The 13,736-nt window shown below is 40.8% G+C and overlaps 1 protein-coding gene across 3 annotated transcripts in view; it reads left to right on the plus strand.

The window, feature by feature from the left end:
- The window catches only part of LOC308086693 (G-protein-signaling modulator 2-like), a 29,798-nt gene continuing 16,062 nt past the window's right edge, over nucleotides 1–13,736 (plus strand). For 2 of the 3 annotated variants that reach the window (XM_080430338.1, XM_080430339.1), the window contains exons 1-2: nucleotides 1–137; nucleotides 6,724–6,833. In XM_080430338.1, the coding sequence (XP_080286464.1) occupies nucleotides 6,766–6,833 (68 nt within the window). In that variant the 5' untranslated portion in view covers nucleotides 1–137; nucleotides 6,724–6,765. The remainder of the gene's footprint in view (nucleotides 138–6,723; nucleotides 6,834–13,736) is intronic. The other variant, XM_080430340.1, reaches the window with a different exon arrangement.

Below are 13,736 nucleotides of genomic sequence, written 5' to 3' on the forward strand. Positions count from 1 at the left end.
TGGGGAATATAACTGTCTGGAAACTGAGTGAAACTAACTGGTAAACATCTGGAAACCAACAGTTTTAACTATAGTTGAGTTACTTACCATCACCCTTGAAGTCATACAGATTCATATGGACGCGCACACATCGTGAGGTAAGACTGTGTTTGTTTTGTTTGTATTAAGTTCTTGTTGTATGTCAGGCGTTTTGTTGTTGTAATGCCATGTCTCAGGTTTCTGTCAGATCGCACCACTCACTGCGATGGCAAAGACATGGAAAACTTCACTTTAAAGTGTCATAACAGAAGTGTGTGTCATAACATAACTGTGCGTTCACCAATAAACTGAAGTGTCTTCATTCGCACCAGTTTTTCCAGTGAAACGGAACGTGTGGAATCATGTTCAGATCCTAACGTCCCCTTCGTTAACTGACTGACTGACTGACTGACTGCGAGCGTAGAACATTCTAAAAGTTCACACCAAACATGTCATCAGTCACCAGTGGTGGAAAAAGTACTGAAATATTTTACTTAAGTAAAAGTATCAATATTGCAATGTAGAAATACTCTGTTACAAGTAAAAGTCCAGTAACACTGACAGGACCCCAATGGAAACAAGCCGCTTTCTTGGTTTCAATCCTTTTAGCATTGTATTTGTATTAAACTGTACTTTCTGTGCTTTTTCTTTTGCAAACTGTTGATAAAGTATTCAATCAATCAAACAATCAAAATGTACTTGAGTAAAGTACAAAATTGGTATCAAAATGTACTTAAAGTACCAAAAGTATAAAGTACTGATTATGCAGAATGTCCCATTTCACAAGTTTTCAAATGTATAAAATGCATTACAATCTTTTGAAAATAGCAGATTGTTGATCTGTTATTTTCAAATGGCCAAAATGTATATAGGACTGAAGTGGTTAATGTATGTTTTGTAATAATCAAAATCTACAAAGTAACTAAAATGTCCAAATAATTGTAATGGAGTAAAAGTACAATATTTGGTTCTGAAATGTAGTTTTGTTAAATTGGAAATACCTCAACATTGTACTTAATTACAGTACTTGAGTAAATGTACTTAGTTACTTTACACCACTGCTGATGTCATCGGCATGAACTGATCCTACAGGATATGAACCCATGATCCTATAGAATATAGAATACAGGTCCTGCTTGTTCGAGCACCTGGTGTATAAAAGGTTTTTCATTTACCTGATGGTCAATGGAGCTTTTGTGGTTGTAGGGCACTGCACTTCCTTTAACCACTTGAACCCCGGCAGCATCCCTATTGGGGCGAGCGTTCTGCAAAAAAAAGCAGATCTAATATATGTGGAGGGAAATGTAGGCTACCTGACCTCTGGGGGACTCCGGTCAACTAAGGTTTAAATGGTTAACATGCAAACTATCCACTCAACATTTCCACTCCAGTGTGACCGTTATAGCACTTTAAAACGAGTCAAGATGAGATTAAGCTAGGAGAGAATATTATTTTCTACAGTCACACAGCACAGCCACCTAACTTTACATCATGTTCTATATCAGTGGTTCTCAAACTGTTTCATGTCAAGGACCCCCAAATTGACAGATAGATATACCAGGGACCCCCATAAGAGAAGATTTTTTTTTACAGCATAGCAGTGATTCTCAACCATTTTAATTCAAGGACCCCCAGTTTGACATGCATTATATACGGACCCCCGCTTAATGGCATTTCTATCTCTGGGACCCCAATTGATATTGTAAAATCAATGTTTTTCAATGTTGTTGAGAGTGTTGAGAGTGTACAATGTTGTTGAGAGTTAGTGGGTAATGGGATTTAATTATAACATTTTTATAGTCGGACAATAGTACATTTGATGCAGTGTTAATTAGACGTCACGGACCTAGATAACTTTAATAATGTAATAAATGAAAAAAACAACCCTGTTGAGGGAGGTCCAATGGACTTAAGTGACAAGTGACAAACTCTTGGAATTATTGCTAATTAGAATGCCACAATCAAACTATATATTTTTTTCAAAGTAATCTAAGTATGCAAGCCTAGTGTCACGCTAGTTAACTGAAACATATTGTGTTTTTCAATAACGACCAGTTAAACTATGAAAGCACTGAGAGTTGGAATTAACTCATTAATTATCTTCATTATCCTTATTATTATAATTTTTTAAAGAAAATTATGTTTGTGGTCACTAAAACAATACTTATTTGAGGATATAAAATAAATTGTTTAGTGTGTGGGGAGATTTTGCTCACATTTAGTTTTGATGTAGGGAGTTCTGTTGCATTTGAGTTAGGTGGTGTTGTCGAGGGACTCACGAGCACGTTGGATGCGCTTAGCAGAACATTTATGACCACGGGGGTAGCTGCACGGTCCATGGCCTCAGAAGGGTGCACACTTCGGGGCTGTGTGCGTGTTGGCTCCTTTTGTGCTCTGGCTTGATTTGATTCACATACAGCGAAGTGAGGTGTTTGTGTGAGCTGCTCATAATATATCTCCTTGTGATATAATAAGGTACATCATGTACCTGCTGCTTTATATATGTGTAGTACCATTGTATATTTAGTCACGGTAAAGGAGGGTGGCACCAGGACCACTGTACATTCTCTATGCCAGATGGCAGCGCTATTGTGACCAGTCAGACACTGATGTACGGTCCAGTCGGACACTGACGTACTGACCGGTCAAGGAGGGAGATAGTATAATGTAATAGTTATAGTATAATAAAATACTAGTGAGATAGTAGAATAGCGTGTAATGCTGCCTTTAATTGTTGTTAAATAGATATGCTTAGACTTATGGCAGAGTGACCAATACAGAGACACTTAAGTGTAAGGAAGGAGAGACAGTGACACGCACACACTCTCATACACAAGCACGCCACAAATTAGATAGTATAATAGTACAAATACAGTCGATAGTCGAGATAGTATAATTAAAGTCCAAAGCATAATACGGGCCAAAGACCTAAGTGAAAGACTTGCCACTAGACAATATTTACTACACAATTTTTTTTATATAAAGGAGGGACACTACACAATTAATTTGACTAGTACCAATGTCACTCTCCACCAGAAGAAAGAATAAGAAACCAAAAAGAGAGAGCTTCCCAAGACCCAACAACCATGTTGTCCAACAAATTTTGATTTTTGATTTTGATAGTAATGTTGGGGGACGTAATCTGATCGTAGCGATCTCCCTGGCAGCTTTAGGCACATTAAGTATAGGCTGAGGTTAGGGGGTAGGCTCCCCAATCCTTGGCCTAAACAGGCGGCAGCGGGGTCGCAAGGCTCCCAGAGCACGTTAAAGACAATGTATAGTGCTGGGGAGAGACTGAAGGGCCCCCGTGTTCTGTCAAGGATGAATCAACATCCTAGCTGTGTCTCCGTCTAGTCGGTGTGCCGACTGCCGCTCTCTCGTAGGGTTGGCAGCACATGGTGCGTGGATGACAGTCCACACCTAACCGGACGGGAGTGCGTGACTCACCGGTTACAGGCAAGGCGGGTGAAAACGGTTAATATTCTGGTTCCCGTAGCCAAGCGGGGCCAGGACAAGACCGTCGGTTTCCTGCCTGGGGCGCCAACCACGCCTACGGGTAAGGGATCGCTATCGACTGGGTCACCCGCCGGTCGGATCGCAATAAGCATTAATTCCATGGCGTGCTCCCCGACAGGAGGCGGGTGTGGTCGCTGCGTTCGGCTCAATGTACAGTCAGGCCATCACAAGCTGAAAGCGACCGCCGGAGTGCTACAGTTACTAAGCGAGTGATGCTCCTGTGATCGGTGGGCTTTGAAAAGAAGACGCCGGGAAGCAGGAGACTTGAACTCTCTATCCAGGGTGACCTGGGTGTAGACCTCAAGTGGAAAGGGGTCTAGCCTGGGACTGCGCCCCGGTGGGGAGGTTCGAAAGACTTAAGTGGTGTTGCCTTTCGCACATGGCAAGTGATGAGAGCAGGTACAGAAGAATCCCTATTCACACCCCCTAAACATTGTAGCGTAGCGCCACCAGGGCCCCCATGCTGAACTTGACGAAGAACACCCCTGCACGATATCTACGCCCCGACTTTTGACCTCAAGGAGGGTACGGATCTGACTGGCGCTTGGGGGTTGGGGCCCCTGTGTATAATACGGGGGGCTCCGGTCTCAGGCCCCAGGAGGGTACGGACCCGGGGGCTCGGGAGTGGGACCACCGTCTCTTAGCTCATTCAGTGCCAAGTACATTTGTTAATGGCACTGGATGGGTTGGGGGGGGGGGGGGCTAGTCTTGGGCTCTGTCGGAACCTCCTCCTCCGGGCTCGGAAAAGTGACCACCTCAAGCAGAGGAATTGGAGAAGAAGAAACAAAAATGCATACATTTTACAAGAGAAAATAATAATAAACACGTTAGAATAGTTGCTTCAAAAGGAAAAAAACTCAGTGGGAGTGCCCCACTGAGGGACCCTAAGTCTAGTAATACACTTATTGGAATCAAATGACAAATGTTGTGTGATTGTCCCCATTAAGAGCTCATGTCCAGATGGTAGGTTTGGGACTGCCCCAGCCTAGTTCAGAGTTTCCCCTTCAAAGAAAAGGGTTTTCCTCGGCTCACATGACTCAAAAAGAAAAAATGGGACCAGATTTTTTTAAAACATGCAATATGTTATGCTAAATGATAATTGCTATAAAGTACTGTTTAGATTTTAATCTTGTGTTGTTGTGGGTACTAAATTCGTACCCAAGGAGGGGTTGATGGTCCATTGTGGAACCTTGGGCCGTCAACCTTTACTTTATAGAGTGCAGTCAGAAGACAGGCCTTGATAGCCACAGCGTTGATATACTGAATGTAATAGATAAGAACTTCAGAATTCTCCAGGCGCTCAACCGAGCGCTTGTTTGCATGCAGACTTAGATGTGGAGCGAATTGCCTTCGTGATATATCAGGTCGTATTGTTTTAATATCATTAATTTGCTGTTCTTTTATTCACATAGTATAGAGGGAATCTCCCGTGTTTGTCAATAAAGATGCCTTGCGCATGTGAACGGTCATTTCTGTGTATGTCGTCTATAAACTGGACTTTAGGGTTTTATTGAACCAAGAGTGACAGGTCTGCCACGGCACATCAGCGTGTACAAATGGAACCAAATAGACCCGTATGGGTCCATTTGGTTCCATTTGTACACTCTCAGAGTTACAGACCCATAAGGGTCCATTTGGTTCCTAACTATCTATCATTTAGCTGGGGAGTGGGGACCCCCTGGAACTCCCTCAAGGACCCTTGGGGGTCCCCGGACCCCACTTTGAGAACCACTGTTCTATATGTTATGTTACCTCAGACACATAACTGACCCCAACCTCAACCCCAACCCTGAAGGAACATAGGGTTGAGAAAACATAGGCTACTGTAAGTCCAATCTCCGTGCTATTTGCTAGAACAGGATATTCTTTTATAAATTCATCTTGTCAGTTTCAAACTTTCTGTTGAGTAGTAGCCTATGGATACAGGATAGACCTGTGGGCACTAGGGACATCTGGGCACCTCGATGTAAAATTGGCTATTTTGTCCAAAATGTCAAAAAAATAATATTTGAAAAATGGTCTTAAGTAATGTAAAGTATTCATGATGTGAACATGCACGGTACATTATTATCAGACTTCATTTCTGATAAATTATGTTCCCTGTTCCTGAGTGAGTTTACTAAATACGAAACAAGATTACTACGGTAATAACAAAACTGAAATGTTTCCATTTAAGAACTGTGACCAGCAATATAGTATTTGTTGATGAAATGTTAGATCTGCTATTTTCAAATGAGTATTAAATATATATATATATATATTTCACTTTCAAATAAAATATTAAAACATATATATTAAAAATCACACCCTGTGTGAAGTGGGCGGTGTCTTGCTAGCTAATCACAATACTGAATGGAGTCGATCAATCATGTACAAAGGATAAATACATTTATTGAAACACTCTTTATGATGGACAAAACCATAACTTGAAAAAAACAAATATTTGGTTTTTTTCAAGTTATGGTTGCTTATATAGGGCTATGCACATGTGTCATGTGACACTGGCCAATCACAGTCCTGAATAGGCTGTGATTGGCCAATCACATCGCAGGATAATTCTACTAATTTCCTGGGCCCAGATCACAGCGCAGGAAAATGTACATTTTTCCAAATCTCACTTATAGGGGCGGTTTCACCGCCCAAAAATAAAGGAAAAAAGTTAAGGAAAAATCACGCATTAGAAGGGCATTCTAATGCATGAGGGGGCCGTGATTTTTCAATTTTTTAAATGTTATTTTATTTGAAAGTGAAATATCCCTTTAATACTGGCTTTGGTTCAGATGAAAATAGTTTGAATGTAATTGAAATATGACCTGCCCTAAATGTACAGTATATCAGTGGCCCTTAAGAGTGGCGTCTACCCCTTCATCTGTTTGTGTTGGGTAATGCCATGAGTGTTGTCATTTACTGGCACTAGGTGAACACATCCTTTCTCGTATTTCATCTCCAATTTCTAGAGTGAGGTGGGAGAGGGAGCTTGAGGTGTGTTAAGGTCTACTCTAAAGGCTAGGTCCTCCCACTCTGCCATCGGAGGTGGTGTTCAACTTTCACTTGAAGGCTTTCGAACAATGAATTTGAGAGATCAGTCTATTTTGTAAGCAGCAGCAGAGTCGCTTTGTTCATTTTGTCGTGTGTGCGTTGCAGTTGACAGGGATGCCTCATGTCTGTCCTCTGGCTGTGTTTATTCAGGGTGTCACTAGGACTGCTGAGCTGCCCAATAGACTGTCTGTCATGTATGGTAGTGGCACTTTTCTGGACAGTGCAAAGGACAGGGAGCAGGAACTTCATGCCCGCCACAGGTAGGCAGTATACTCTGGTGTTATACAAATCTAGAAAAACTAGCTGATGTTATCAGGTGTGAGATTCGACAGTACTAGGCTATGCTTTCATTGTACTCACGATGGCTATTAGCTGATATTGTTGCTTACTTCTTTCAATGTGTTGGAATTCTTATACAACTTTAAACGCATTTGCCTTATATTCCGATTTCAGAATCGGACCCAGAATCGCTCTATTGTCTCTCAGCTCCTTGATATTTCATTTTAGATTTAGATTCAATTAAATAGATTACATTTTCAAAGTATCTGGTTATACTAATAATCACTGCAGTAAATGGTGTCTCCTTGTTAGCACGGATGATCAAATTATTAGTTCATCATTTCTTTGAAAAGGTTTGACGATGTCATTATTGTTGTTGCCGGTGGTTGTTTTATTATACTAGCCTACATGTAAAAATAAATCTACATTATAGTTATCTATTTATCGATCAGTTTGTATGGACAGGTAATGGCAGTGTTCTCTAAGTATACCTACCTTTGTCTAAGTAAGATGATACCTCATTGGCCAGTTATTGACCGGTGTTGATGTGTATAAGGCCAGTCATGATAGGCTGGGCTGGACCATGTCAATATTTCATCATGTCAGTGCAGAAATATACCGAGTAGAGATGATGAGAATCTTTATGTGATTGTTTGGTTAAAGGTAGGGTAAGTGATATTTTTTGGTTAAAACAAAAAGTATTTTGTTAAAAGGTTAAAATACTATATTCTGATAGTAATCATTGCTATAGAGTGTTTGTTCAGTAACAGGAGTCTCCCCGTCTCTCCAGCTCTTTAATAAACAGAAAATACATTTTTCGGTAGGTGTCAAAATCTCAGCCAATCAGGAGAAAGTACCCATTTTTAAGCTTCATTTGTATAGTGTTCCAGTTCCAATTTTGCTTGCTCATTTCTTAGTGTCATCACTTCCAATTTCACTTGTTTAATCTGTATCCTGATTGAGTTCTCTGTCCTGGTTGGATAAAATTGGAAATGAAACGAAAATGCATTTTCTGTTTAATAAAGAGGTGGAGAGACAAGGAGACTCCTAATACTGAACAAACACTCTATAGCAATGAGTACTATCAGAATATAGAGCTATTTAACACTTATTTTAACCAAAGCAAATCACTTACCCTACCTTTAAGTACATTGAGTGGCCAATAATGTTTGAACTTTGATGCACCACCAGTATATTTGTGTTGAGCCCTACTTACTTACAGGAAGCCATATTGAATATCTTGTTGAGTATGTCACAGATTAATATTCCAGTTCACTTGAAATGTCTCTCTTAAATGAAGTCACTCCATAGAGATGCCTACTGGATGCATGTCTAGTCAAGTCAGTGTAGCAGATTGGTATGAATTCCTGTCCCTATAAATTCCATTTTGATGCATTCACCCTGTCTTCTGTACTGTACATTATAGATACTGACATGGATGGGCTGAATAGTGGCTGCTAGCAGCTTTGGTGCCTTGACTGCCTACCATTACTTCTTAAGGGCTTTACAATAAAGGGCACCAAAGCCCTAATTTACATCTGCTGTACTACAGAGGGCTGGTGGATTTGTAGCCATACCAGCCGTGCTACATTAGCGGTGGGCTGTGTGAACCGGCATCATGTCAACTGACGTTACTGCCTTGATGTCACCTGGCTCCTCTGAGAGCTCATATTCAATTCAAACAACTTTTTTAATCCCACTGTCACGATGAGTTTCGAGCAACTTGTTGTTGTAGTTGATTTTGTCGACTAAAACTATGACGACTACCTTTTTTCACTGACAAAAACTAAATAAAGACTAAATAAAAACTAAGCTATGATGACTAAAACTAAGACTAAATATATTGACAATTTCATCAACAAATAAAAACTAGACTAAAATATTATAGGGGGGGACTAGTGGAGAAGAGATCCAGTAGAACTACTCAGGTGTTGCGCTCTGAAAATAGCCGATCTACAAGCTCACGTAGATCGGCTATTTTCAGCAGGCAACCAAGTGTAAAATCAGCCATTATGACGCCATCAAGGCACCGCCACAATACATTGTAGATTTAGTCAACTAAAACTAGACAAAAACGAAAACCTTTCAGATATAATGTCATATAATATGACTAAAACTAAATGGAATTTTATCCAAAAGACTATGACTAAAACTAAATCAAAGTTTGCTGTCAAAATCAACACTATGTTGTAACAAGAAACACCGTAAACATACAACAACAACAACATACAAACAAACATGTAAACTACTCCAAAGAGCTAATGTGGGATAATGATCTTAAACATTGTCAAATTAAACATGATGAAATAACTTGAGAATTAGTTTTAGAAGGAACTGACTGTATGTTTCTAGCTCTCCTGGAGAGCACCTTGGGCTAGTCATCCCAGTTAATTCAGACAAGTGGATTTCTCTACTTGTAGTAGAGCACCCTTACACCCTGTGTGATCCATGGCAAAGGGAGTTATATAATGCAGTGGGTTTCTCTGTCCTGTCAGCTGATCATGCAGTGTTCTGGATTCTGCTATGCTTTTTTACCCTTTGCTAGGCCTGTAAGTGTCATAGTTGGTGTTGGTGGGCTGTATTCAATTTGGCCACCTTGTTTAAATTGGTCATTCAAGCTGATGTTAAGCTGATTCCTGATTATTATTTTAAAATTATCTAGTCCACAACTATTTTGTGGGGACAAAGTAAATTCCCTCCCACCCTGACCCCTTAGCTGAGAGAGGGATGAAGCAGGGACCCCCCACTACAAAAGGTAGTTTACAATCGTGTTGCAGATTCAACTTTTTAGAGCTTGTAGATCTGCTATTTGTGGATAAAGTTCTCCTCAGAAGAGGGATGCTAGGGTTCAAGTGGTTAATGTAAAAAAAATAATCCTATCACACAAAGATTTGGCAGACCCCCTATTGTAGCTCTGAGGACCCCCTACGGGTCCCGGGCCCCCTGTTGAAGACCCCTGATTTACAGTATTTGGCACCTTTTTATCCAAAGCGTGTTACACAGTGCATTACATTCACCCATACATGCACACACCAATGGCAGAGGAAACCATGCAAGGCACCAACCTGCTCACCAGAAACAGTTAGGGGTTCAGTGTCTTGCTCAAGTACACTAACACAGGGGGAGTCGGGATCAAACCGGGAACCTTCCGTTTCTCAAGCAGCCGCTCTATCTCTTCCGCTAAAAGGGGGGAGGGGGAAAGGGGAGCTGTGAATCGAAAAGGTCACCAGTTCGAATCCCGACCGGAACATCTCTCAGTCTAACCCAAAGTCTTACCAAGTGTTATGAATCTTTCAAATATAATTTAATTAGTGACACAAAGAGGTCAGTGTCTTATTGAGAATGCCATACAGCCAAGGAGTAATATTTTGTATTGTTAAATACTTGAATGTGTGTGTATATTAGTGCATTCGTTGCTGTTCGGCAGAAACCAGCTAACTCCATTTTGACGCTTTTGCATTTTTTTTTCCATAAATCAGGGCCATTGAACAGCCTTTACGTCTGTGTGTTGATAAAAAAGATATTGAACCAATTAAAAGCATTAAAAAGCGCTTCTGACAAAACCAGCTAACTCCATTGTTAACTCCTTTGGTTTTGCTGACTCCAGGCTCCACCCCCTTTTGACCTCCAACCTCATTGTGAGCTTGGAGGTCCATTCAGCTGTTCTTATCAATGATGAACACAACCTCAATCCATATATAGCAAATTTGTTTGACTGCAGATTTATTGCAAAATATACACATGTTTTCAAACATACAAAGACATGAGTGAAATAATTGCTATTAAACTCTGATTTACTGGAAAAGGGCAAGGTGTCAGTTCAGTTCACCGTAAGTTCAGCTGTAGCCTAATCAACACAACACGGTCACATTAGAGAGTGTAGCTTTCCCATCTAATCGGGGAATTAGGAAATGCTAAAACGTGATTGCATGTAAAGGTAACCAGACTATCCCTCTCCCGGCACCGCTACTGCCGCCCCGGCTGTCGTTTCAAAGAGCATTAGGACTCCCCACAGCCACTATAATCACTGTTCATCCTCTGGTCTAATTGGAAGTGACACGCCTCCATAGGCTCAGAGACACAGGCTACTTACTGACTGAGGACGGAGGACGTGTCAAGAGTGATAGCTCCACCACACTAAACCCATCTGACCACTCTGTGTCTCTCTGACCATGGAATAACCCTCAGTTAACTCTTTAAGACCGGGAACGCATCTGTGTGTCATTTTTCGATTTCTTTGGCTATTCAAAAATAGCAGATCTACAAGCTCATAGAGCGGCACCGAGTGCCGCTCTGTGAGCTTGTAGATCTGCTATTTTTGAAAAGTTGTGCAAATATTAGATTTTTTCCCTTTTTTTTTGGCGGACATTTGTAACTCAAATCTTTGCTTCTGGGGGTTCCTGGAACTAAATATTTTACAAATGTTCGCTTTAAAAAATATATAATCCAAGATTTTGCCACGAATTTTCACGATTTTTCAAAAATAGCTCATAGCGCGGCACTCCCCCCATCTCAAAATATTTAGTTCCAGGGACCCCACCGCCCCAGAAGTAAAGATTTGAGTTACAAATGTTCGCTTAAAAAAATATAAGCAAACTTTTAAAAGATTTGCACAAATTTTCATGATTTAAAAAAAAATAGCAGATATACAAGCTATGAGCTTGTATATCTGGTATTGTAATGGTTAAATTGGTTAAAATCTAAAAATGACAGATGCTTTCCCGGTCTTAAGTTAATGGGTTAAGCTACAGTTAACAAGACTCTGCCACAACACTGACAGTTGAGGTGAGCTGGAAGCGCACAGCAGATTAAGTCCTTTGTTATGCTGCAGGTTGGCAAGGCACTCTTAATTGTGCTCTCCTCCATCCCCCCCACGACCCACCCCCCCCCTCCCTCCCCGCTCATCCTTAGGCCTGGCGAGGGGTCTGACAGCTCTCAACGTCCCAGCCTGTCAAACAGGGCCTGTTAAGCCGCTTTTCCATCACAGCTTAAGCACGACACTGTCCAGTACAGTCCAGAACCGCACCGCACCGCTTCAAAATGTCTTGCGTTTCCATTGCACAAAAGTCCCCACTCGCAAAATCCCCACCCTCCCCTCCCCTCCCGAAGGAAATCAACGCCCCTTTCTTTAACACACCAACTTAGCCTCAGGCTACAGGGTTAGCCTAAATGCTAGCGTGCTTCCTCAGAGCTAGTTTGGCTCTTAAGTTATTATTTGGCCATGTTCACCCTGACTTTAATCTTCGCTATTGTTGGGAAGACCTGTGTGGTGTCTAAACACGTTGCCATCACTTATATAAAAAACATTATTAGCGTGTATCGTCGCACATTCATTGTTGCCAGGTTTAGCAGAAAGAAATAAGCAATCAGGTCTATGAAAACAATCCCAAAAGAAGCGACTATCTACGGCTATTTGAAAATAGCAGATCTACAAACTCACAACGCGTAGCGATGCGACGCATTGTGAGTGTGTGCATCTGCTATTTAAAAAATATATATACATATATAATGTTGACAAATACATATTAATTTGGGGGTCCTTGACATGAAAATGTTTAAGAACCACTGGTTTCAACAACATATGGAAACAAGCCCCAAATAATCAACTACATTTTAGAAACAAGCAGTGGTGGAAAAAGTGCTCAAATGTTTTACTTAAGTAAAAGTATCAATACTGCAATGTAGAAGCATCTACAAGTGAAAGTCTGGAATTACTTGAGTAAAAGTACAAAAACTATTGGTATCAAAATGTACTTAAGGTACCAAAAGTAAGTACTAAAATGTTTGAAAATAGCAGATCTACAAAGATGCGATGCGTTGTGAGCTTGTAGATTGGCTATTTTCAAATAGCCTAGGTATAAAATAGGGCTTAAGTGGTTAATGTATGTTTTATAATGTAATCATTTATATCTGAAAAGTAACTAGTAACTAGTAACTAATACGTTTTCAGATAATTGTAGTGGAGTAAAAGTACTACCAATATTTACAAGCAACTTTACAGAAACATAAGCCCAATGTCGCTTATAATAAGTGGACATGGCAACACTGCTACCGTAGTGTTTACATTTTACAGAGACCTGAGTGGACAGACACAGCTGTGAGCCGACCAATCAGTAGCAGTCACAGCTTTAGCCCCGCTTAGCCCAGCTCAGACCTACCCAAGACTGGGTACTTTTTAGGCACCAGTTTAGTACCACTTACACACCACTCTACCCACTTCATTGTAGTGGAAACCGTTGCTGTGGTGGGCGGTGTGGGGTGGGGCTAGGTAAGTCCATGTATATGGAAAGCCGCCTTTAGAGGGACGGCAGCAGAAAAGGAAACGTGTTAATGGGCTAATAGTGTGTCACCGTGGTGGTAGTGTGCCTTTGTGCGTATATGCTCATCATCGAGGAGAGAAGCTGAGGGCCGTATTTGTTGATCTTCATGAGAGCTCCAGAAGCTTGAGAGATGTCTATGATATCACGTTGTCTAGAGCGTATCAGATGGAGAGGCAAAAGGTATGTGGGTCAGAAATGTCATCTATCTATTTGTAGTGAGACTTAAATTTTAATTAACTCTTAAGTTGTACTGCATTTAGGTAGTGACTGTTTATACTGTGTCTTGGAATCACCATGCGCTCTACCTTAGTAGTACATCCTACATTTTCACTGTGAACTTGTAAATTACAACTCAAATGTGTTTTTCTGTTATCAGTCACTTCTAACTCAATTGTAGCACCTGATGATTAGTCTACAACAGTTGTCACAGTACTACTACTACTACTACTACTACTACTACTACTATGGAGAAGTATTTGTATTGTTCTGTATGTCATGGATGGAGCAGGAGCTGTGAGGAATCTGTCTGCCAGCTCACAGGAGGTGTCTTACAGTTTACAGTTT

The sequence above is a fragment of the Gymnoscopelus braueri genome (genome assembly GCF_963280865.1).
Source record: "Gymnoscopelus braueri genome assembly, chromosome: 6".
NCBI classification, from domain to species: Eukaryota; Metazoa; Chordata; class Actinopteri; order Myctophiformes; family Myctophidae; genus Gymnoscopelus; species Gymnoscopelus braueri.